General features: G+C 40.2%; 1 protein-coding gene across 1 annotated transcript in view; it reads right to left on the bottom strand.

Annotated features, from left to right (window-relative positions):
• Positions 1 to 11,160: 11,160 nt before the first annotated feature.
• Positions 11,161 to 27,458, bottom strand: part of LOC134755391 (synaptic vesicle glycoprotein 2C-like) — a 45,886-nt gene continuing 29,588 nt past the window's right edge. Inside the window, exons 3-12 of the mRNA XM_063691946.1 lie at positions 19,525 to 19,686; positions 18,584 to 18,728; positions 17,464 to 17,603; positions 16,845 to 17,089; positions 16,127 to 16,332; positions 15,920 to 16,040; positions 15,167 to 15,302; positions 13,790 to 13,949; positions 12,565 to 12,692; positions 11,161 to 11,248 (exon numbers count right to left, since the gene is read on the bottom strand). Coding sequence (XP_063548016.1) covers positions 11,190 to 11,248; positions 12,565 to 12,692; positions 13,790 to 13,949; positions 15,167 to 15,302; positions 15,920 to 16,040; positions 16,127 to 16,332; positions 16,845 to 17,089; positions 17,464 to 17,603; positions 18,584 to 18,728; positions 19,525 to 19,686 — 1,502 coding nt within the window. The 3' untranslated portion in view covers positions 11,161 to 11,189. The remainder of the gene's footprint in view (positions 11,249 to 12,564; positions 12,693 to 13,789; positions 13,950 to 15,166; positions 15,303 to 15,919; positions 16,041 to 16,126; positions 16,333 to 16,844; positions 17,090 to 17,463; positions 17,604 to 18,583; positions 18,729 to 19,524; positions 19,687 to 27,458) is intronic.

Genomic DNA, 27,458 nt, shown 5'->3' with positions numbered 1-27,458 from the left:
TATTCGCACGACCATTCGCAAATGTAGTACTTATCACACATGCGATGGCAACTATAGGAAACAACTCACCGAAGTAGTAAGCGACTGTGAGCATAAACACACTAGTCATGAAGAGCATATAGGTGCCGCGCATGCGCTGTGAGCTCGACTCGCCCAGCAGCGCGTACGTTGCTGACTGCGCGCAACTGCAGCTAAAATGCAAAAATTTCTTTTAGAAAAAATGCTGGTGTATTGTACAGTGACAAGGAGTTTTTAAGGAGTACCTATCTATATTGTATAAAACCAACGCTGAAAGAGTTACTAGAAAATAGCCAGATTAATTTCAATTGTTGCGTCATAAGAGCATCGTAGATGAACCAACAAGGAGAAGCCAAGTACATAACAATACCTCGAGTAGTAGTTAACATTTGAAATCGACAATATTTGATTAAGAGATAAGATAAAATTTATTTCATTGACTGCAAAAGCTAATTAAAATATGTGAAAGGTATGCGGATGCACACGGCTTAAGGTATAACGTGAAAAAAAGTGAGTTCATGATTTTCAAAGGTAAGAACAAGTTGCCACTATACATTCCACCACTTCTCTTAAACGGTATGCCTTTGAAGCGAGTGTCACAGTTCAAATATCTGGGCCATGTGCTAACCGAAGACCTTAAAGATGATAAGGATATAGAACGTGAGCGAAGGTCATTGTCCGTTCGCGGCAATATGCTGGCTCATAGATTCACTCGCTGTAGTGTGCCTGTAAAACTATCTCTTTTTAGAGCGTACTGCCAAAGTTTTTACACGAGTGGTCTAGCGGGCGTACAATGCACTAAGAGTGCAATACAATAACGCATTCAGGGCCCTGATGCGGCTCCCTCGTTATTGCAGCGCGTCGGGCATGTTTGCAGATGCGGCCGTCGACGATTTTTATGCTATAATACGCAAAAAGTCGGCGTCCGTTATACGACGTGTGCGAGGGAGCGGCAACAGCATCCTGCAGATGATAGCGGACAGGCTGGACTCGCCCGTCCTCGGCCGCTTCATGGATCTGCATGTTATGAGAAGGAGTTCACGGGATGCATGAAGCGGCGGAGGGGGTGGCCGCATCTTGTATGTTTTTGTTTTTTGTTTTGTAATTTTAATTTAATTTAATTTTAGTTTAGTTTTCCTTTAATAATATTCTAACATAGTTCTTAAGTAAAGAGTTACTAACCATATTATGGAACCTGTGTTTTCTGAATTAAATGATTTTTATTTTTATTTTATTTGATTGAAAAATATCCAAAAATTAAAACAATCATAATACGCTTAAATAGTACTAAAATACTATAAATGTACAAACATGGTTTTACAAAAGTAAACATAAAATATAAGATCTAGTAAGCAAAAATTGTAACTGGCTCTAACATATTTTACATCAATACCTAAACTAAGTAACTTAATACTTGTATTTTATCTTGATTATCTCGATATAATTTGTATTTTTGTTTTTACAAAAAAATCCTTGATTGTGACATCACGAGAAGAAGCAATCAATGCTAACCCATATAACTGCAACTCAAGACGTGGGGTCGAAGTGGATTTCAATGGCGATACTCTAGCTTTATAGACGATGATTTTTAGTGATGAAACTGTATTGACTCCATCTGACAGTCACATTGACAGTTTCAACCACGAGACCACAAATGCTAAACCAGGTTAGAAGGAAGCGCTTTAAAAACATACAGTTAACTTACCAACTAGTGCTCACAAACCGGAGTACAGCAAGCACGATCCAGTTTGGTGACAGTGCGCTGGCGGCTGAGGCCAGAAAACCAAAACTCATAGCGAGAAGGAGACATTTTCGTCGGCCCCGCGTGTCACTGTAGAAGCCCCACGGGTATGACATGACTACTGGGCCTGGAAATATTCAATGACTCATTTTAGCTCGTGGTATACTAAACTTGATATTGGAGATCATTACGGGAGAATTACCATCGCAGAAGGTGGTTGAATCATCGACACTTCTCTCCTTTGTATGTCCCACATTACTGAGGATCGTGATCGCTTGGTTTAACAGTTCCTGTGATTTGTCTCCATCGGTCTTGATCTGGCGTAGCCCTCACCGAATGATGGAGTTAGCCTGAGGTGGCCTTTTTAACTCGGTCAGACCATCTTGTAAGTAGTTAGTTGTAGACTGACTATACGATCCCTCTCATCAGGGTGCGTAGCCAACGTGCCAATCGTTTACGCTCCGTAGCGAACGAAACGCAACTGTCTCTCTGTCGCACTAATATGGAAAAGTGACAGAGAGAGATGACTACGCTACGCCACGGAGCGTTAACGATTTGCACGTTGGCTAGGGACGATGAGAATGAGAGATGAATATTTATTTAATTAAACTATTGCATATATATATACTTATACAATTATGTACAAATGTAATATGTCGCATCGGGTTGGAATAATCGTAAGATGTCAAATGATCGATGATGTACGTAAAAGATCAAACAAAAAATCCATATCCGTCTTGTAGCATTTTCAAAAGACAACAGTGTTGTTACATTCTTAAGCTGCACTGGATCGTATGCTCCGGGGTATTGTTGATCTTACCAAGAAAAGGCATGGACATCAGTACGTTCCTCTGTCCAGCTGTGAGCTGGAAATCGCACTGACAGCCAACCACCACCACAGAGAAGCCGAACATGTCGCAGCCCATCGCCAAGATTGAAAGGCTGACTACCGCCAGCAGTCCATATGTGTAGCGGCCATTCCCTGACAAGAAGAAAAAAAATAATGTAAACGATTATGTCGCGAGACACCCGAGTTTCCCGTTGACCATGAACGCTTTATAAGATCCCAAACGTATATACACCGTGCATAGAAACTTATTACGGAAAGAAAACCTTATTTCAGGTCACAGACATTTGTGTGCACAGCTGTGGGCTCAGCATGGTTCCATTTTTATCGCCTGTCACTATGCCCGTCACTTACATACTTGTTAGAACGTGACAGGCATGGTGACAAGCGATAAAAATGCGACCGTGTTAATCCCCCTGCTTTCTTAAGAGGGGGTAGAGGAGGGTAAATTTTCAGATTCTGTCAAATTACCCCATTACATACACAAACACAGTTCACGCACACTACCTCAATTGGACAGGTCAGTGACCACTAATGTTTTTTTTAATGTGATATGTTCAGTTTGGTATAAACCACTGGCCACTAGCTGGTTTGAGGAATTCAAACTAGCAACTAGCAACTGGAATTCACCATCACGCAATTAAACGGGGTATGGAAGATATGCCTTTGTAGGTACAAGGAAAAACAATCGAGAATCGAACTCGATTGTTTTTCCTTGTACCTATACTGGTGACAACCCGACTTTGGACATCATGTCTGGCGGTGATGGAGATGGATCTGGCCAGCCGGCACCGGGAGCACAAGGCAACGGCGGTGGAGTAAATTCGAACCTTGCTGACGCGCCAACCGGCGTAATCATATCGGGCGGTGGTCCAAATACAGGCGGTAGCGGAATTCCCAGTGAGCTGTTCAGTGTTGGTGTACGTATTCCACCATTTTGGCCAGAGGAACCTGAGGTATGGTTTGCACAAGTTGAACTCCAATTTGAACTTTCGAACATCACAAGCGACGGTACTAAATTTAATTTCGTGGCATTTCAGCTGGAGTATGCAAGGACGATGAAGGATATTTTAGCTAACACACCCAGGACAGGCAGGTACGATAAATTTAAAAGTGAGCTAATTAAGCGCATATCAGCGACGCCAGAGAAAAAAACGCTTCAGCTCATTCAGCACGAAGGATCTTCAGGCGAGCAGTCACGTGTTTCTGCTTCAAGGACCAGCACGCCGCCCTCTTCAGCCTGCCTACACCGGTCCTCACAAGGTCATAAAACGTCGCGACAAGACGTACGACATAGACGTGTCAGGAAAAGAGGTCACGGTGACACTCGACAGACTGAAACCAGCCTACGTCATGAGCGAAGAAATTCCAGCAGTTCCAGTACCAACCCGGGTCACCGTCATCCCACCTGCTCCTGAGAAGAAGACGAAGAGCGGACGAGTCGTCAGATTTCCCGACTACTATCAGTACTATCGACCATAGTCACGGTCTCAACGGGGGAGACCTTGTAGCGGACCGACACGCAAATAAAATCGCTACCGCTTATGAGCTTGTGCAACCGCAGATCACGCCACATCCATACGTCACTGTCCGAGCGCGGCCGGTCTGCGCCCGCGCCCCCGCGCGCCCGCACCCGCGGCACCCGCCTACCTATAGCCTGCTCAGTCGATCGCCGTTCAATGCGATCCTAGCCTTTGCCTATCTCACACGCGCGCTTGCTTTGTATCGAATCTCTCTTTGCAATTCGCTTTTCCGCTTTGTGTTATACTTTGTTGTGTTTAGTTATTTCCTATTCAGTGTTCATTGTTTCTCTTCTAAATTTAGTGTTCTTTCTTCCGTTATTTACCAATCTTAAATTGTGTTTTTGTAAATTCCTTCTGTGGTAGTTAATTAAATAGTTATATAAATTGTGCTGCGCATTTTTCCATAAAGATCGCATTCGCCCCCTATTAGCTAACGCAAGCTATCGAGTTCGATTCTCGATTGTTTTTCCTTGTACCTACACCTTATTTTTTCAATCAATTAAATCGTATGTTAATGATATTTTTAATATACTATTCTTATTATTCTGAGGTACCCATATATAGTTTTTCTACTCGTCGAGTATAATCTGTGTATTACAACTTCATATGCAACACTACAACCTTACTCTTTTCAACGTTGGATAGTCTATGGCACTTCCGACTCGAGCATAAGAATTTTATCGATCGAGTCAATTATAAAAAATTTGAAAATAGAACTTCATACATTTCGATAAAATATTTCTTGTTGAGGGACACTCGATTCAATGCAAATTAGCCTACTTAAACACGCTGCTGCGTCGCATCTGCTTTGTGATTGGTTGGCTAACAAAAACATTTTATTTTATGTTGTAGTAGAAACAATTGCTTCGTAAGTCAGAAACGCGCATGTGACACCCTTCATATAGCAACATCCATACCTTACGAAAACTGCTTAGCGTTGCTTGTTAGGCTCCATAGGCTACGGTGGCCAAAATCGAGAAAAAAACTGTTTTAAAATTGAATTTAGCGCGGAGCAAGTACCAGGGCCTCATGAGTTACGAGGTGTCGTTGACCAACCCGCTGGGGGCGCCGGGCCCGGCGGCCGAGCACGAGGCACGAGTATGAAGGTATCGCGGGCTGCGGCAGCTCGCGTATCTTAGCTGTATACTTTTGGTTTGTTTACCTATATGATTCTACTAGTTGAAAGTATTATTTTTTTGTCTCGTAGATAAAGTATTGTATACAATAGTGATATAATCAAGCTTTTCAATCTCGTACCTTAACTTAAGCAACTCAGCAAGTTTCGTTGCTTAAACACGGTACTCGACTGAAAAGCTCTCTATTATATCACGATTGTATAAAATACTATTAGTTTATTTATTTCATAATGATAAATTACATTATAAATTATTCTTACACTAATCTATATGAATTTGACATGCAAAAATATAATTATAAAATGTCAACAATGATAATGATAAGATATAACATAATACAAGTCACCATGATGCCCACAAAAAGACAGCCCTGGCCCCTATTTCACCGCGGTGATAGGTGCGACAATTGTCGACATCACTGTTGCTGACGTCACAGGCCTCCATGGGCTACGGTTACCGCTTACCATCGGGCGGGCCGTATTCCTGTTTACCACCATCATTGTATTATTTAAAAAAACTTTATTATATCGGCAAAAACAGGTAAGTATATGATGATATTGATGATGATGATGATGACAATTGTCACAGATTTAAAAGAATTTTCGGTAATTCTTGACAGGAAATGAGTTCTGTGTCGGAATTTCTTGACAATTGTCGTGTTTCTTGTGACAATTGTCATTAGCTTCGCAAAATAAGTACATATTTATTGGCTATATAATAGAGTTTTCTTTAAATTAAAATGTTGGTGCCAAACAAGCACACCGCCCGTCCGATAATAAGCGGTTACCGTAGCCTATGGAGGCCTGTGACGTCAGTAATAGTGATTTCGACAATTGTCGCACCTGTCACCGTGGTGATATAGGGGCCTGATGGTCTAGGAATTCTAGGTCATTCTGCGACTTACGAGTAGGTAGGTACATATAAATATAATGCCACCTGTGGTTGCATTATATTTATATGTACCTACCTGTACATATAAATGTGGTTAGAGGAGGTGTCGTATATAATGCCTCACCTGCCAAAGTAATTGCCTCGTCATAGCTATAAACTTTATCCTCCTCCTGATCAGTATTTTTGTAGGTTTTTACTTTGTTTTCAGTGAACACTTCATTTGTTGCCATTTTATTGATATATGAGGAACACTGATTAAAATAAAGTCTCTGTGTTGTCACTGACGAGTTGTGTTCGCGAGTGCCTTCATTTCACACTGTGAATATTAATTTAACAGTCATTGAGATTCTTATCGTTCTTTTCGGTTTGCTTTACTTTATAAAACTACGTAGGGTCCTTTGGGGTAAATTCGAAAATGGGGCTAAGTCGAAAATCACACATTTCTACTAAACTGGGAACAATTTCTACGCTGGCAACACTTGTCAAGACGCCATGTTTATCTGCCCCCCCGCTTCAGTTCACTTCGCGTCGCTAGTCGTGAGCGCACGTTTGCTGCGGTCTATTTAATAAAAAAAGTGCGATTTAGTACCTTATGAGGACTTTCGAAATTACCCTAGCACATAACTCGGAAACCTGATAAGTTAAATCATTGTTCGTTTGTTTTAACGTTAGATTGTCATTTTTGTCGTATTAATGAGTACAGCATAACGGTCTATCTGTAGTTTTAAAAAAGCATTCGAATTTACCCCACGGAGGAACTTCGAATGAATGTACTAAATTAACCCCAAACTAGGTTTTCATAGTCCATTATCAGAGGTTGTCAACCCAGAAATTAACACAACGTTACGGTTATCGTGGTCCGGTAACGCGGTTAAAAAATGTTGACAATCACTGATCTTTACTGATCACAGCGCAGGAGAAATTCGAATATACTTAAATTGTAATAAAAAATAAAAAAAACATGTTCTTTACCGTGAATCAGCAGGTTTTTTTAAGGGGGTAAATTAGAACGAAAAAGGAATATGATCCTTAACGCATATTGCATAAAAACCATTTCAACAGACCTTCGAAATTATCCCACTTGCTTTCGAAATTACCCACTCCTTAAAAAATGGTATTCAAAATATTTTATTTTTTTATTTACATTTATTACCAAAATCAAGCAAGTATTAAAACGCTATTTTCACAAACCGTTGATGAATATATCCAATTTCGCAGATGTCATTACTTGGAAGGAATAATTCTTAGGTTCTGACTTACGAGCCCAAACCCTAACATACTCTACACTCGCCTAGAAATATGTCGAATATACCCCAAAGCACCTTAGTTGAAAATAATGTCGATATTTTCATTTCAGGGGACCTAGAAAAGAAAATTCATCAAAATTATGTTGGTCGACGTGGCGAATGCCGTCTATCAGGTAAGATCATCTACAAATACCCGTACCACGAGTCACTGACAGTGTCAACACTGATATAATTATACGCCAACGTCTACGTGATTTAATTTATATACATCTCGTTCGCACTAATATATCAGTACGAGCGAGATGCATACTAGAAAGTAAGTTAGCGGTTATGTCAGTGCCAAACTGGTGGTAGCCACACTGTTTTTTTCGTCACTTCTAGCTCTTGTGTCTGTACACATCTCCACTTACAGACGTTTAATATAGCAGAAGAAGCGACTTCCTTTCTTACTGTATAATAACAAAAAAATTGGGGACAGTCTTACACAGATTGCCCAAACTAAGCAAAGCTTATATGGGTACTAGCCGTAGTAGGCGACGATATACATACTTATATAGATAAATACATACTTATATATACAGAAAACACCCATGACTCAGGAACAAATCACTAGTAACCAGCTTCAAAACGGGAATGAAATACCAATTCGTAACTCGCTTCAAATTGGGACTTTTCCATTACCGATTTGTAACCACGTTTGGTAAACGGCTTCGAAACGGTAAAAATAAATCCCGGGTTGTAACTGGTTCCAAAATGGGACTTTTGAATTACCGATTCGTAGCCACGCCCCGCATCGCGGGGCTCCTATATCTGGGCGGTTTGCCCTCGGGGCATTTGAAGCTACCTAACGAACCTAACCTACCTACTTATTGATTTAATGTAGTTTTGGATTCCCATTTTGTGGCCAGTTACAAAACTTATTTACCAAACGGTACCACTCTGGCCCAATTCGTAACTGGCTACAACAGGGAATTTTAGATTCCTGTTTTGTAGCTAGTTACCAAATTTAGTTACCAAACGGTAACACGTAACGCTACCCCAATATGTAACCGGCTTCAAACTGGGAATCTTGATTCCCATTATGTAGCTGGTTACGATATTTTGGTTACCAAACGGTACTAAAGGAAATATCTGCGTTTATCACACAAATAAAATGCCCTTACCGGGATTCGAACCCGAGACCATCGGCTTCATAGGCAGGGCCACTACCCACAAGGCCAGACCGGTCGTCGTATGAGCATAGCACATCCATACTAATATTATAAATGCGAAAGTCTGTCTGTCTGTCTGTCTGTCTGTCTGTCTGTCTGTCTGTGTGTTCCCTCTTCACGCTTAAACCGCCGAATCGATTTAGATGAAATTTGGCATAGAAATAGGTTGAGTCCCTGAGAAGGACATAGGATAGTTTTTATCCCGAAAATCATCCCTTAAGGAAGTAAAAAGCGGGGTGGAATTGAGATGATTAATGAAGTGCCTGTGCTAATTTGTGTGCATAATATGCTCAAATTGAATAATTTTTCCAGGCGCTATACTTACTTTAGCTGCTGTTACTAAGTCCACGCAGACGAAGTCGCGGGCAAAAGCTAGTATTTAAATATGAGCCTTATATTCTTGCCAACCAAAAGTTTTATATTCCGGTATTCTCCACATTTACCTTATATATAAGTTTACTAGCGACCCGCCCCGGCTTCGCACGGGTGCAATACTGATGTATTATGCACATAAACCTTCGTCTTGAAGCACTCTATCTCTTAAAGAAAACCGCATCAAAATCCGTTGCGTAGTTTTAAAGATCTAAGCATACATAGGGACAGACAGACAGCAGGAAGCGACTTTGTTTTATACTATGTACACATTGGTTTTTAAGAAACACGGCATTATTTTAATTCCAATGCTGTTATCTAATCAGCAAGACTTGAACTCTTGTTGTCATTTGACGTTGTCACGATGTATATATGATTTCAACTAGTTTTATTGTAGCGTCTGTCATAAATCATTATTCATATATTTATATGTACCTATATACTGGCTTATTATAGTTATCACATAGTTATTTGTGCAACAAGAGAGGAAAGTTGGTTTTTCTTGCGAGTGTTTATTTTGAGGCCCGAGAAAGCGAAAGATTCTATAATTGAATCAGCGAAGCGAGTGATTCTAAGTTAGAATCTTGAGCGTAGCGAGGGACTCAAAAATACGATATGTAAAATAACTTTGCTCTCGTGTTGCACATATAATTTTTCACCTCAGTAGTGAGAACATTATTAAAGGTTAAAATGTATTTCGAATTACACAGAATAATACAGAGAAACAAAAATAAAAAGAAAAAACGCCTTCACTAAATTAAAAAGCTACTCACTGGAGTGAGGAAAGTCGCACTTTCGTCACTCCAGGGAGTGACGAAAGTAGGCTTGTTCGAGCTGCTGAGGTAAAAAATCTATTATCATGATACAACTACATACCATAAGGTTGACTGGAAGAGATCCCTTATAGGAATAAGTCCGCCTTTGTACATTGTTTATATTTTTGTTCTTTTATTGTGTTTGTAATCTGTCTTATGTACAATAAAGTGTTTACATACATACATACATACATACAACTACATACCTATTATGATACTGCTCCAACACACCTAATATATGTAACAGCCATTAGAAAACCAATTTAGAATTTGGAACTTATATAATAATAATAATAAGCCTCTTTATTTCCATAATGAATAATCAATCTAGTCTAGATTAATTATATTTAACATGCATTACATAATTATTACAATTGATTATTAAATTGTTGTCTTATTATGATTAATTAATAAATAAAATTTTGTTCCGTGCAGAAATTAAGTAAAGTTTCATTCTCTGTAAGTATACATAAATTAAATTAAAAGAATTTGGAACTTATTGCACTAGATAACTGAACAATACAGTAGATAATTGAACGAATTTTTAACGACTGTTACGTCTGTTGTATGAAAAATAAAAACTGGCCAAGTGCGAGTCGGACTCGCCCACCGAGGGTTCCGTACTTTTTAGTATTTGTTGTTGTAGCGGCAAAGCGGCGCGGCGCGGCGGGCCCAAGGCGTTCGCGTTTGCAACTAGATCGCCCACTTAGGACACTTCTATAGGTATCAAAGGATTGTTTCACCCCGCTCCGCGCCGCGCCGCGCCGCTTCGCGTTCGCATGTTGTTCGCCTACGTAGTACACATCATAGATTAGTATATGTTATTACTGTACTTACATATTTGCATTCAATCTTCAATTGAGATACCGCTTTTTAGCTCAGCAGGGCACCACGGCTGAGGAATAGATGTCCAGCATAACCCAGAGATGGCATTATTATCAGCATTATATTACTCCTCTTCAGAGATACTATACCATGGCTAACGCTATCTCTACTGAGCTCGTTCACTTACGTACTAACAATGGCATTATGTTAAACAAAAACCATTATGTCTTTTGTGCCTGAGCGCGTGGCCTTTGTGCCTGAGGCTCCCACACAATAGCCACGCGATCAGGCACAAAGGCCACGCGCTCAGGCACAAAAGAAATAATAGCTTTTGTTTAACAGAATGCCATTGTCAGTACAGGTAAGTGAACGAGCTCAGTAGATAGACCGCATACTATACACACCGCGAACGAACTATACTACAAACAAAACCACAAAAGTTTATCCGACAGCGTAGCGCATGTGTACTTATAAGCTTTCTAGATGCAACTATCGACGCCTTTACTTGGGTTGGGAATAAAATACCGTATTACTTAGACATAGAGTTTATTAACAAATACAGGTTACTGCGGCCGCTCCGGCCGTGTGCTCTTCGGAAGTATGATGCAGAGAAGTCCGCTTGCTGCAACAAACATTAATAATTAACGTGGAATATAACTATGAAATCGGATTATATCGCGTATATTGAATTTATGATACATCTTGACATAATTCGATTCGATATAATTCGATTTCATAGTTTTATTTCATGAGTAACTATCGCGGTAACCGAAGACAATATTATTAATAATTAACCTTTAATACATACAGGGTGACCTTAGCCAATGGACAAACCCTGAAATCCCACGTAGGGTTACTTCTCAGGAATGCTCTAACGTTAATATTTTTTTAAATTAGAACAAAAGATAAAAAAATAAATTGTCAAACAAAAATTAATTCCAATAATCGACAACAAAAAGAAACATTCTGTATTATTCATTGGCAGTGTTTTTGACAACTTGCTCGAAAATGTGCGGCAATGATGACATTTGTGAAAGTCAGAATCTTATTAATGTCATAAATAAAAAAGATAATCAATAAGGTCGAAGAAGGTTTCATACTATTTATTACCTCAGGAGCTATAAACACATACAGGCTGCTCCAAAGTAAAAAATTGTAATTTGTTAATTTCTTCGTAACCGCTACACCGGTTGTTATGATACTTGGTATACTGATTCTAAATACCCTAAGGCATATGTACATTTCGGCTTTGTCCAATGGCTAAGAACACCCTGTGTATATGTGTGGTGGTAAAAATTCGTAGGTTCCTTGGTTGTGTTGTATAGAGCAGAAAAATCTTTATGATTCACGAACAAGACGTTAATAGGGGCTCTTTACATTAGTATAATAGGTGCCGCTGGCTCCCGGGCACTCCCGGCATTGGAGCAGGTAAAGCGCGCTCTGAACTTCGTCCAAATTTATAGTATGAGAACGCCGCATAGGAGCGCGCGAAGTTCCCTTTCAAAAAGGTTCTAGATCATAAATATTTGACTGGTTTCTAAAATTTACGTGTTTCGAGGATTTGACCTGACTTACTACCGTAACGTCTAGTCACCCAAATAGCTTTCAACTATGGTCCAAAATGAACTCGATTATGTACATTCTACATCTTAAAGCCTTACCACTTGTCACTGACGTGACACTGACATATTTGTTAACGTTTTCATGTTTTCTGTTTAACTAACTTTCTATACATCTCGCTCGCACTTATATGCTCGTACGAGCGAGATGCATAGAAAGTAAGGTACGCCGTGTGAATACGTCTGTGTACAACAGGTAGCAAAGTGACGTCGCTGACGTCATAATAACGTTTAAATGCTGTTAGGGATAGGACTATAAATGTAGGTATTAAAAGATTAATCAGTGTTTTAATGATTAAGTTAAAGCTGATATACGTACATATAAGCAATGCCCCGAAGATATATATAGGAACGACGCAATGATGGTCCACTAGTGCGCCAAACACCACGTTACCGACTATGGCGCCGACTCGACCGCACATCACTGCCACTGCCATTGCCGTTGCTCTGAAATATGAAAATGAAATGAAAATGAAAATGAAATATACATAAAAATAGTTATAAAATAAACGTTCTGGACCACGGTGACAGGTGCGACAATTGTCGACATCACTGTTACTGACGTCGCAGGCCTCCATAGGCTACGGTAACCGCTTACCATCGGACGGGCGGGTGTACTTATTTGCCACCAACATTTTAATATAAAAAAACTCCATTATATCGCCTATAAATAAGTACTTATTTTGAGAAGCTAATGACAATTGTCACAAGAAACACGACAATTGTCAAGAAATTCCGACACAGAATTCATTTCCTGTCAAGAATTACCGAATATTATTTTAAATCTTGTGACAATTGTCATCATCATCGTCATAAACTTATCTGTTTTTTGCCGATATAATAAAGTTTTTTTTTTAATAATACAATGATAGTGGCAAACTGGAATACGGCCCGCCCGATGGAAAGCGGTAACCGTAGCCCATGGAGGCCTGTGACGTCAGCAACAGTGATGTCGACAATTGTCGCACCTGTCACCGTGGTGAAAATAGGGGCCGTGTTAGACAGCCTGATTGTACCTAAAAGTCCACAGCCTGGGTGTCACTTCTATTGCTAGGAATTAAGGAAGTTGACAAATTTTAGAGTATCTGTGTCAAATTCTGGTAAATTTACGTTCACTTTTTCCTTTTGTTTAGTGGTTGAACAAGCAAGAAGAGACAGGACACCAAGATAAAAAAATATTTTTTTTCTATTGATCATGCGAATCATTCCACTGTTGAACTGATGTGGATGCCGAAACTGACAGTTGTGCATCTCGAATAGGGGCCCAGTATTTTTGCAGTTAATGAAGTAGATACGAGTAAGAGTTGTTACTCTTCGTAACGTTTCCTTTTTAATCTTAGATACTCACGCAACTTTGGTAGGGAAGATCTCACAGATGACGCAGAACAGCACAGCCTCGGTGCAGCTGACGATGGACTCGAAGACGCAGGAGAGGATCAGGTTCTCCAGCGCGGACCGGACCAGACTCATGCCGAGCACGGCCAGCCCTGAGCTCATTAAGAAGCAAGTTGTACCAAACTGTGTTAAGACGTGTAGATACTCACGCAACTTTGGTAGGGAAGATCTCACAGATGACGCAGAACAGCACAGCCTCGGTGCAGCTGACGATGGACTCGAAGACGCAGGAGAGGATCAGGTTCTCCAGCGCGGACCGGACCAGACTCATGCCGAGCACGGCCAGCCCTGAGCTCATTAACATCAGCACTGGAAGAAGAAAACTCATTAGTATTTTGAACCGGTTTTCCGAGAAGTTCAAATGTAAGTTTTTCCGTTTAATACATCTTCATCTTCTTCCTCGCGTTATCCCGGCATTTTTGCCACGGCTCATGGGAGCACATGACACCTAATCCCAAGAATTGACGTAAGCACTAGTTTTTACGAAAGCGGCTGCCATCTGACCTTCCAACCCAGAGGGCCTTCCAAACTAGGCCTTATTGGGATTAGTCAGGTTTCCTCACGATGTTTCCGTCACCGAAAAGCAACATGCCTCAAGGGCCTATTTTAGATTTAAGCTAGTTATTAATTTCGTTTACGTAGTACCACTGTATATATCTTGTATGTAAATAAAGTGTTTCTTTTTCACTGGTAAATCAAATGATATTTCGTATATAAGTTCCGAAAAACTCATTGGTACGAGCCGGGGTTTGAACCCGCGACCTCCGCATTGAAAGTCGCACGCTTTTACCGCTAGGCCACCAGCGCTTGTGTTTTTCCGTTTAATACATAAATAAATAAAATATAATGATACGAGTAAATTATATTTTATTTATTTATTTATGTACTTGGAACCATTAAAATTGGTTATAGTAATAAATACTCGTAATCCCACACCACTGTAAACTGATGTGTTCTCGATGTTCTCGTTAAAAATGTTGTCTTTATTCCCATACCTACCATTATAGGTACTGTTTACAACATAATACTTTACTTATAACTTTTGGAATGAGTTCACAGATTACAGAAATATTTGATTGATTGATATTCCTTACCGAGCATGACCTTCTTCCCGACCATGTTGATGAAGACGCCCACCCTCAGCGCCACGGGCACGCAGCTCAACGCAACCACCAGCGTGTGCTGATGGATGCAACAATCTGCTGGTATTAACTTGTGCCTACGAAGATATTCCTTACCGAGCATGACCTTCTTCCCGACCATGTTGATGAAGACGCCCACCCCCAGCGCCACGGGCACGCAGCTCAACGCAACCACCAGCGTGTGCTGATGGATGCAACAATCTGCTGGTATTAACTTGTGCCTACGAAGATATTCCTTACCGAGCATGACCTTCTTCCCGACCATGTTGATGAAGACGCCCACCCCCAGCGCCACGGGCACGCAGCTCAACGCAACCACCAGCGTGTGCTGATGGATGCAACAATCTGCTGGTATTAACTTGTGCCTACGAAGATATTCCTTACCGAGCATGACCTTCTTCCCGACCATGTTGATGAAGACGCCCACCCCCAGCGCCACGGGCACGCAGCTCAACGCAACCACCAGCGTGTGCTGATATACTTGGGATGCGACCGTCTGCTGGCATTGACCTTCTTGTGCCTGCAAAGCAAACAAACGACATGAAAGTAATGTAGACGACCGGTCTGGCCTAGTGGGTAGTGACCCTGCCTGTGAAGCCGATGGTCCTGGGTTCGAATCCCGGTAAGGGCATTTATTTGTGTGATGAACACAAATATTTGTTCCTGAGTCATGGGTATTTTTTATGTATGTATATAAGTATGTATATATCTATATGGTCGCCTAGCACCCATAGTAAATACAAGCTTTGCTAAGTTTGGGGTTGGGGCTAGGTTGATCGATGTCCCCTAATATTTATTTATTTATGTAATGGCTCTTACAGCCATTGAATCACACATGAAGCTTAAAATACAACATTTCTTGTTATCACATTGATAAAAAAATTGTTACAGTTACGGCTTTAAGCCGAGAACACAAAGTGATTTGTGAATCACTTTGCTCGAGTGTCAAGATAACTAAGCACATTAAATATTACTCATATTTATACCTACATCATCACTTATCTCAATGTGCGAGATGTTGGCTGACATTTCGCAGACGCCAGCGGAGACGTCAGGGTTACCCGCTGTGAACTGGCTGAACCGCTCGAAGAGTCACATCATGTAGTCAGCAGGAAGAGTATGTTAAATGATCTTTACCTCAGTGTGCGAGATGTTGGCGGACACTTCGCAGACGCCGGCGGGAACGTCAGGGTTGCCCGCTGTGAACTGACTGAACCGCTCGAAGAGGTCAGGGAACCACATCATGAGTGTGTAGTAACTGAAAGCAGAACATTGCATGTGAAATTTTCATAAATTTTCGAGAACTTTTTGGAAACTTTCACATTTATATATTTAATTATCAACCTGAACATGAGGCCGAAGTCCACGAAGCAGCATAGAATAAGCAGTCCGATGAAGGGCTGGGTGGTCAGCATCTTCTTGCGAATCCAGAAGTTCTGCCAGCGCTGCTTCCAGGTGAGAGCTGCCTTGGTCTCGTTTCCGTTGTTGTCGGCTGCTGTCACTACCTCCTCCTCGTCGTCGCCTTCGCCGACGCTTATCATAGATTCCACCTGGAATTACGATGTTTACAATTAAGGACTGTATAGTATCGAAAGTTGTACTTTTGGATTCTATCTACTATAAATACATATACGCAACTTCAATGAATAAACTCTGTTTGTGAATTATACCTAACCTAACCTTACTATAGGTATCTTATATCAGAAACAATATGATATTTGTTTAAAATTGTCAATTTAGAAAAAAGGAAAACCATTTTGGACGACTGGTGCAAAACTAAAGGTATACCAATGGGAAGGATTTACTCGAGTCAAATTTGAGGCTTCTATAATTGAAATTGCAATTGAAAGCTCTTGTAAACGTATTTAAATAGGCTTTTTCGAGTACCTACTGTACATCATTATCAGCATCATAACCTTAAGAGCTCTGCTCTCGTCGGTGGAGTAATCGGCACTCATTTCTTTCATGGGCCAGTCTGTTGTACAGAAGCTTCAAACCCCTCAAGCTGCGTCTCTAGTTAGGAAGAAAGTTTAGTAGGAATCGTACATAAGTAAATACTTACCGGGAAATCCGTAGCACTCATCCTAGTATTGACCACGAAGATCTTCTGTAGCACCTGCAGCGCCCGCTCTGGCTGGTTCACGTGCAGCAGGAATCTTGGACTCTCTGGAAAGGGCAGCAGCAGCAACACCACCAGCAGACTTGGAATTCCGCAGGCTGCCACGAAGACGCGCCATTGATTGAATTTAAAGTCTTCTGTGTCCGCCCAGATGAAGCGAGGGTCTTGGATGATTAGCCAGGCTATGCCTGGAATGTGATGCAGAAAATTCGTGGTAAGGTGGAAGTGCGAATAACGTGGGGGACTAAATATTGATGGGGAAAAGGGCGAAAATGAACAAACCGAAAAATCAAAGTGGTTTAGACCTAGCTCCCACTTTCCGTATTTTTCGTCAATACTAAACCAGTAAGCTAGCTTCGGTCTTGTCATCACGTCCTCGAAGAGTGCTCGACATGTTTCGCTTCATAACGAAGAATCGACGACAAAAAATACATGACCCGATTTAATATATACTATATCCTTGCGTCGTATTCCTCAGTATTGAGGGTCGTGACCTCCCTTTTGTATCACTTTCTCTCTTACGATCTACTATATAAGATACTTAATATTTAAAGAAACTTACAAGGCAGCAGTATACACCCAAGCGTCCAGAACACCTCAAGCCGGCACAACATGACGTCCCGATGCCGCAGCGACAGGAAGTCCCCGAAGTAGGGGAAGATGAGGCCCGTGGCACCGATGATCCCGAACCCGGAGAAGAACCTGCGAACGGCCACGTCTACAAACAATAGGTAAACAGGCTGCTGGGGAACGTGGACTGAACAGAGCCAGGACATTTTGCAGTCTATGATTTGATTTTGAGATCTATGTCATGGAAATAAGACTGGGCTCGAACAGACTGTACGTGTGAACCGTCTAAACGTTACGTTACGTTACCTGACGTGTTTTGGATCTATTTCATCTAAATAAGACTGGGCTCGAACCAGACTATCGCAAATTCAGAAAACTTGACCTCCAAAACACGACACCCTTCGGCCAGACGTTTGGTCGCGGCATGCGCACCACAAAGAATTAAAATGCACGTGCGATCGAAGCTGGAATACCCTCAGCGTGTAGCCGGTCTTCTAGTGTACATACTCAACCACTTCAGCAGACATAATATAGCACCGGTGCATCTTAGAGAGTTTTAATAGCGCGTTTAGCATTACCCATCAATCACGAATATTTTTGCAACAGAAGGGCAATAAGACAGAATAGGCAGATAGGGCAGAAGGGTAATGTGATTTAATATGTGTTTAAACCGCGAAAGTTTTAAATGTTATAATACGCAACAACTTTGAAAAAATGTAGACTTGGTAATTTGTATCGGTACCGTAAGTCCATTTAGATCACGCAGGCCACGAAAGCGGGGTGCACCGTGCTAGACATGAAGGCTAATAGCAACCAGTAGGGCTCCGATGATGGCCTTGCCTGTTTGTACAAGCATCAATAGATACCTGTAGGGCAGGAAGGCGGGGTAGCTCTGCACCACGCTGGGCACAAAGGCTGTCAGCACGTCCAGTAGGGTTCCAATTATTGCCTTCTTGGCTGCTGCAGGAGTAAGAGCCTCAGAAGATACCTGCAGGCCAGGAAGGCGGGGTAGCTCTGCACCACGATGGACATGAAGGCTACCAGCGTGTCCAGAAGCAAGAATTCGATGATGGCCGTGCCTAGTTGCCCTAAGTACAAGCCTCAATAGATACCTGCAGGCCAGGAAGGCGGGGTAGCTCTGCACCACGCTGGACACGAAGGCCGCAAGCGCGTCCAGCAGCAGGGCTCCGATGATGGCCTTTTTACGGCCCCGGGCGTCCGCCAGGTTGCCCCAGAAGTAGGAGCCCACACACATGCCTGAAACAGCGGTTAATCATTATTGTAAGCTTGACTAACGAACTCATAATCATACTTAGCTAATATTAATATAAGTACATTATGAAGATCGTCTTTTAGAGATGTGATGGTTGCGCTTTTATCAATAACCTTGTCATGCTCATGAGTCACTCTGGCATTACAAACTATTAAAAATCCACAATGTCAGACGAGAAACCTATAACTATAGCTTCGTTTAGATGGAAATAATTCTGTAAAAAGTGTCAAAAACTGTCACCAACAGTCAGGATTTCACGCTGATAAAAGATCAATACCTTATTGGTCTTAGTCCGACACTAAACTACTGATGTGGTGGTGTATTTAAAGAGATTCAACCGAAAGGGGCCCACTGACTATCAGTCCGCCGGACGATATCGGGCTGTCGGTTGTTCGGAACTGTCAAATTTTTGTTCTAACTGACAGGCCGATATCGTCCGGCGGACTGATAGTCAGTGGGCCCCATTAGCCACTTAAAAACCTATAAAAAGGCATTCCATTCCATTGTATTTTTAACCGACTGCAATATTCAAAAGAAGAAGGTTCTCAATTCCTTTGAGTGGTTTTGACAAATAAGAATTGCATGTACCTATCTTGGCAAATTTTTATTTGGGACAACCGGCGTTTCCCACAATATGCCGTTTGAGGAGGCGTCCGAACATTCTACCAGAGCATCCGCGGGGGGTAACTCTCCTAAAATCGCACAATGCGCGACCATAAATGGTCCTGAAATCTAAATTTAGAAACCTATTTAGCGTAGGGTGTAGGGGTAGGGTATTACCTATAAGTGGCGTGGCGGTGAGACTGCCCTTATCCGCAGACTTCAGTTTGAAGTCACACTCAGCCGCCGGCAGCACGAAGCTGAGTGTCGTGGTGCTGAGGGCGCACACGGCGTACACTGCGCCGCACGAGAGGAGTAGCATCCATTGGAAACAGCCGTAACCTGGAAGGAGAAACTTGTTCATGTAGAGAAAACTAAGGACATTTCAAACTTACATTGATGTGACATCAAAATGATACCTAATGATGTCAATCGCGCGTACATTTCGCTCGTACTTGTCCTTACATGTATTGGCGCGAGCGAGACGCACGGACAACTGCCGGCCTAGCCAAGGTGACAATCGCTATCGCTTCGCCATCGAATCGCTTTGTGTCTCTCTATCACTCTTCCATATTAGTGCGACAGTGACAGGTGCGTTTCGATCGCTACGGAGCGTTAGCGATTGGCGTGTTGGCTACGCGGCCTGACATAATTAAGATATCATTTTGATGTCACAATATACTTAAGTTTAAATTCACTCACGCATACATTCGGCGCGGGAATGATTTGAGTAAAAGTAGAAATATGTCTCACGATAGTTTAAGTGCGATGAGTAAAAGTAGAGATAAACAGATGGGTAAGTTTGAGAAAACATCATATTATGCCCAATGAATAACGACCTCTCTGTGAATTTTATACCCACTATGATACAATTTTATTTTCACCAGCACACAAGCTGGTAAAGACCCTCTTTATCTGTTGCATTGCGTATGTTCTGTCCCTCACGGTCGCACGGGTGCACGTCTATATAAAATACTAGGTGTATGGTCTAGGTACTTCAGTGTATGGTGGCGCCGCCTATTTACTGTTTTCTGATGGACACTATTCATATATGTATAGAGATTGACATCCTTTCTGTACCATCCATACATTGGACCTTAAAATGTTAACGTTTATAAACATCGGTTTATGGATGGTATAGAAAGGATCGCAATCTCTTATGGCAGAATTGTTGTAAAAGTGACCGCGTTAAGGTGGTTCGACTAGGTTACCCAAAGCTTAAACCCCGCTAGATGGCGTCACTTTCGCAAATTTTCAGGTTTTATTTTTTTGTGGAATAGTGTTGGTATCTGTATACTTAAAAGTATGTTTAGCGCACTCTTTACATAAATATTGAACTATTATAATAAACATTGAATACTTCATTAGTGCAAAAAACACTTTTAAAGTCGACAGAGTGTTTCTGTCATGCTATTTCCTACTATTACTCACACATGCAAACAGTGTTTCCGTGATGCTTGTAGTAGACAATTTCATGCAGTGTAAGTATGCTGCAATGGCGTTGCGGTATGTTCGTGGAAATACGTGCAAGAGGATTCGGGTTCGAGACTGGTACGTCAGGGGTACTTTTTTTATGTCCTTTTTGTGTTATCTTATGTTTCTTATACCTTTTATTCTTCGAATTCTTGTCCGATTCCGATATAACCGAAATATATTTCAGTGATATCGGAAACGGCTCTAACGATTTCGATGAAATTTGCTGTAAGGGGTTCGATCTAGCTAGGTCTTATCTCTGGGAAAACGAGCATTTTTGAGTTTTTACTTATGTTTTCTTTTTCTCCCAGATATTCAGTATTATTAATAAATTAGTTTATAACGTTTTATAAAAATATGTGACGTTTTGAACTAAAAGGTACCACATTGTCGGTTGTCGATTAGGTTGATTTCATTTTGAAGCTTTATGGAAATATGACAACAATAAGTAGGTACCCGTTTGGTTGAAAACGCCACATATATTGAAAACCTGACTTTCACAAATCTCACCTTTTTGGGTTCTTCCAACTCAGAAAGGATGGAGAATACTGACGATTCTTAGTAGCACTAGCCCAAGGAAGTCCAGGTTTGTAAGTGTCAGGTATCAGTTTTTTTTAAAGTGCTAAATATAGTTCTACAAGTAAAGAAATCCCTTACTGCCCAGCCTCTATAGTATTTTTCAAACTGGAAGGGTACGATGATAGATTTCATCTCCATACAATTTATAACCTAATAATGCCAAATGTTGCAAAATTATATTGAATTGAGATCTATCATCGTACCCTTGCAGTTTGAAATAGTTATTTACGATACAAGTGCGGAAAAGAGAAAATTCGAAACGAGTGGCGACAGATTAAAACACGACCGCAGAGTGTTTTAAATCGACAAATTGGCAACGAGTGGCGATAAATTGAAACACGACCGAAGGAAGTGTTTTAATCGACACGAGTTGCGAATTACCTTTTCGCACGTGTATCGTACAACGTTTTACAGTACATATGGCCCTTTAAACTTTCGACATATGCATGAAAAGTGCTCTTTACGCACTAGGGCGAGAAAGTTGCACCATATGTACTGTAAAATACTTTTTAGTACATATGGTGCTACATATACGTTACCGCCCTAGTGCGGTAATTAGTACAATACGTGCATATGTCGAAAATGTAAAGGGCCATAATTATGTACTGTAAAACGCTGTACAATACACGTGCGAAAAGGTAATTCGCAACTCGTGTCGATTAAAACACTTCCTTCGGTCGTGTTTCAATTTATCGCCACTCGTTGCCAATTTCCTACTTTTCGCACTTGTATCGTAATAAAGTAGTAATTGTAAAATAAAATTAAAACTTTTTTTATATTATTATTTTTTGGATTCAAGTAGGTACAGTGAGTAACAACATTGCATGGCCTTCTAACTATACCTATAACTATTATAGAAAAGGGGATATTTATCATGTTTATTTATATTATTTATTTCTCGATATTTTGGCCGGTCTTGCAAGACCAGTCGTTGTGGAGATCCCTGGGGAGGCCTATGTCCAGCAGTGGATGTCTTGTTGGTGTGGATGGATTCACACAACAAATGAAATAACATTTTTTCATATTTGTTATCCGTAGTTGTCCCTGTACCTGAAAGAAAAATAATATCATGATAGCACAAAATCTCTAATGTTATAGGAAGAAAGATGATGCAACAATATGGATTCTAATAAAGTTATCATTTACTTACCTAGTAATAATTGACAAAATTCCATAATTTTCATCCCCAGGAAATGTTTTATTTTACTTTATTGCAGTGAGGATGTCCTGATTTTTTCTGGCTAATGAAGGAAAACATTTTATTTCCAAGAATGCCTCTTCTTTTTGCACAATACCTAAAAAAACCTAGAGTTAGTGACACATTGACTATTCGGCAACCAAAACAGTAATAATTACATTATATAGGTATTGTTCACTGCTTATATCTACCATTACCGAAGAAGTGAGAATTATTTTCTACACGAGAAAATTACAATGTACAATGAAGGAATGAAACTGTACCTACCTTACGAAACTTCACCATCATGAATTCCGCTTCAATTGAGTCTGAATTTTTCTGGATTTTCGCGGACCAGAACACCGATGATTTTTGTAACTTGATTTAGACGTTGCTATCATTTTCAATTTATACAAACAAATTGATGTCACGTCACAATAAACATGACCCTATGTGTCAGTGTCAACACTGTCAAATAAAAATGCACTAAACATGACGGCACTGCAAATCCTGCCAGGTCGGCCAGGCAACGTCGCCAACGTCATAGAGTGGCAACGCCGCACGCAACGTATTTGTACACGACATTTGTGACACAAACATACGTAAAATTGATGAAAAAACTACGTTTATTTATGTATGATTTCTGTATGAAACAAAGTTTTTCTATTAATTTAGCGCAAACGAATATTCGAAAGTAGATAAATGAGCAAATATTTGTGTAGTAATAGTGTGTAGTGCCTTAATTAAAGCAGATTGAATTTTGTATGAAAATCGAACCAACTTAAGCTTTAAATAATAGTTCCTAATCACTCCGGTGGCGCTAGTTAGGCTCTGGGACATGAGTATAACATGAACCATATAAGGCAACAAATAACCCGACCAAATTACGTAGGTTGTTTTTGGTAGTATTTCGGTGTATGGTGGCGCCGCCTAATTACTGTTTTTTGATGGACACTTTTCATACATAGAGATTTGGCTCCTTTATACAGTCTCCATGCATCGGTTGTGATGGTCCCGATTACCATTATCATTGGAAAACAGAGCAATATGTTATACATATATTTACGAGTACGGAGTACCTAATATTATTAAGAGCTCTTATAATTTGGACAATGAAAATCTTCAAAAATTGAAATTGAAAAATACAAGTGTACATGTTTTACAGAAAAAGTGTATGTGCGTGTACGTACATAAATATTTACGTCATTTATAGTTAATTTATTTTGGCGTCCATCGTAATTTGTCGCGAATCAAACCCATCGCAAACACGCGGCGGCCTTGCCCTGCCCGCCATTCTATTAATTGGATGAGCGTTTGTGACTTAATCCCATTTGGTTCTGCTGAATACGACTTTTCGGGGTCATTATCAGAAACTACTAAAATAACTATGTTTCTTCTCTAAACTTAGTACGAAGATGGTATATGTATTTACGTACAGTACGCAAATACATATACCATCTTTTTAGTAAGTCGGTATTTTCTCTAGAAGTCTTCAAGAAATCGATTTTCGCTCATGTCATCTCGATTAGATATGTGTATATTTTGGTATCAATGCATTCAGTATGATGTTCTGAATACAAATGTATGACAAGCGCGAAAATGGTGGGGGTAGTTACTGTGACGTCAAAAAGTCGGAAGTACAAAGCTTTTTACCTTCATTTCATTTCATTTATTGCACAGACATGATACATAAAATAAGGTGTTACAAATAAAGTTAAATTCATGACACCCTTTTTAGGGCTCCGTACCCAAAGGGTAAAAACGGGACCCTATTACTAAGACTCCGCTGTCCGTCTGTCTGTCCGTCTGTCACCAGGCTGTATCTCGTGATCTGTGATAGCTAGACAGCTGAAATTTTCACAGATGATGTATTTCGGTTGCCGCTATAACAACAAATAATAAAAACAGAATAAAATAGAGATTTAAGTGGGGCTCCCATACAACAAACGTGATTTTTGACCGAAGTTAAGCAACGTCGGGCGGGGTCAGTACTTGGATGGGTGACCGTTTTTATAGTTAATGGTACGGAACCCTTCTTGTGTGAGTCCGACTCGCACTTGGCCGGTTTTTTCTTTTAAACATACATATAGGTATAGTATTTTAGTATAGTTTCCTATAACAGAAAACATGCATTGACCCATATCCAAGATGACATGAACGGAAAGTAACCTATAACCTGATTTGCCAACCCACTATTTAATAAAGGTATGAAAAACTTTTATTTAATTTGTAGTGTTTGCAATTGTGCACTGAGTATCATTATATCAAATATATATATTTAATATTTTAAAAATCTGACGCCTGAAATGTCACATGTGCGTAGGCGACGGCTGTCGGAAAACTTTCATGATTGCTTCTGTCGATTGATTTAAGAGGAAAAGTCTCCATACAAACGTAGACTAATTTTCCTCTGGATATTATAATTATAGCTAAAGGATGACTCATGTTAGACCAGGCCGTGTCCGGGCCGGAGCTTCCGGCGTTTACTTTTCTATGACATGAGACACAGAGACATTATGAGATGTGGTCACGTGATTCTTTCCATAGAAAACGAAGCGCCGGAAGCTCCGGCCCGGACACGGCCCGGTCTAACGTGAGTCGTCCTTAAATTTCATTTTTCACGGCAAGGTCTTAGCTCTGCTGCATGACGTTCTTGACTAAGCGCCATGAAATTTATTTCATAAAGTATGCCGTCCAATTATATTTTACTGAGGAATTTTTCGTCTCATGTGCTGTCTGGCGTGTTGTTCCTGATGTTGCGGCCAATTTTTCAGTTTGTTACATAGGTATATCGTAATTTTACAAAAGGTAAACAAACTGTTTATCATGAATCTGTCACTTAAATAGTAGTTATTTTAAGATCGCATGCGCTCTGGCTGTATTTGTTCTATTATTTTCATTTCGTAACAATACACTACCTACAGTTAAATTTAATGCTCCTGTTACAGAAAACACCCGGTATACGTGTTATATACTCTTAAGCTTAGAATAAATTTAATAAAAATGGAAAAATGACTGCCTTGGGTGAGACTTGAACTCACGGCCTCTGGATCGATACTCCAGCGCTTTGCCAACTGAGCTACCAAGACCTCATCTATAGCCAGTATATTTAAATTTATTCCAAGCTTAATAACATCGTTCGCAAACGTTTCTGCTTCTTAAAAATTAATGTTTTATACATACATACATACATATAATCACGCCTATTTCCCGGAGGGGTAGGCAGAGACCACGGATTTCCACTTGCTACGATCCTGACATACCTCTTTCGCTTCCTTCACTTTCATAACATTCCTCATACACGCTCGCCGGTTTAGGGTGCTCTTGACCTGGCCTTTCTTCAGGATTTCCCCGATCTGATCAGAGAAAGTCCGCCGAGGTCTGCCCCTTCCAACTCCCGTTTCTACCTCTCCCTTATAGTACACTCTCTTTGTTAGCCTTCTTTCACTCATTCTTTCATTTTCTTGTTCCATTCTTTTCATTCTTTCTTTTCTTTTTCTTTTTTTTAAAGTTTTATACTCTTTCGTAATAGTTACCACAAAACTTCCAATGCTTTTAATTAACCATATAATGAGTTTTCATTCCAGTACTATTCCGCGCATTCAGCTGGTTTATTCCAAACTTTATTATTCAATGTGTCCCAACGTCCTTATACCGGTAATTAAACACATTTAACTACCCACTGGTAGTCTTTATCTCCTAGAAATAAGGACTGTCCATAGTCAACTAACTGTGTCAGTGATGGCAGAAAACGTGAGCCTTTGGCCGACCTTGTGTACTTGCTAATAGCGTTTACGAATGGTCAATTACCTAGTCGACGTAACATGCTAGCCATTACGAGGATCATAAAGGTTTATTATGTGTCGGGACAAACAAACAGGGAATAGGGTAAATTAGTGGATACCTTATACCAAAAATGAATTCTGAAATGAATGAGTCATTAGTAGCTACAGAGAAATACACGACTTTTGCTACAAAACTAAAACAATATTTGATATCTAAAGCTTTTTATACTCTCGAAGAATACATGAACGACGAATCGGAAAATATGTATTCGTTTTAAGTGTAAATTGTATACCTAATCTATTCTCTAGGTTAAATTATATTTTAAATATTATTATTAAGTTATTATAACTAAGAAAAGCTTGTGTATATTACCAAAATTTGATTACAACTATCTACTTCCAATTACAAAAACATGTTACCATGTAAGTAAGTTATAAATAATCCATTAATCTACTCATTTTTAGTGCACGGAAGGAAACAACAGGGCGGGAACTCCATTCGGTTACCTTGCGGCTTATATATATTTATATACGTTTGTCTGTCTTGGCGTCACGCGCAAAAATAGAGACGCAGATGACAAAGTCCAAAGTCGCGGCACGTGGGATTATGTTTATTTGTTTGCATATGTATTAGCATCCGACGCCTATGAGAATCTTGTAGATTTGTTTATTGGATACAGGCTAAGTAGGGTACCTCCGAACTTTCTTTTCTGCGATCTTTGAGGACAAATTGTACTAGATTGTAGATAAATTAATTAAGGTTTCAATATAAATTAATACCCTGTGAAAGTTATTTACTATTACTGATTTCTGAGTTTAATTAAACACTATTGATCACTACATGATAACAATGAGAATTGAATATGTATAGAGGCTTATTATCATAGTAAATATTGTAGTCACAGTAAATTTACTGCCATCTTTCAACACAGGATTAAAACTTTTAAAATGCCATTTGATTATGATCCTTGTTCTTTCACTGATATGTGTTAAAATTGTTAAATATTTAACGGTGTCGCCATGTATACAAGTATAGGCCAAAGGCATGCCAAAGGTATGGCGCCATCTTTTCGAGCATAAGTTTTTCTTGAGTTTTCGGA

The sequence above is a fragment of the Cydia strobilella genome, chromosome 2 (genome assembly GCF_947568885.1).
Source record: "Cydia strobilella chromosome 2, ilCydStro3.1, whole genome shotgun sequence".
Taxonomy (NCBI): domain Eukaryota; kingdom Metazoa; phylum Arthropoda; class Insecta; order Lepidoptera; family Tortricidae; genus Cydia; species Cydia strobilella.
The sequence above is the reverse complement of the archived record's forward strand: the minus strand, read 5'-3'. Positions and strand labels throughout refer to the sequence as shown.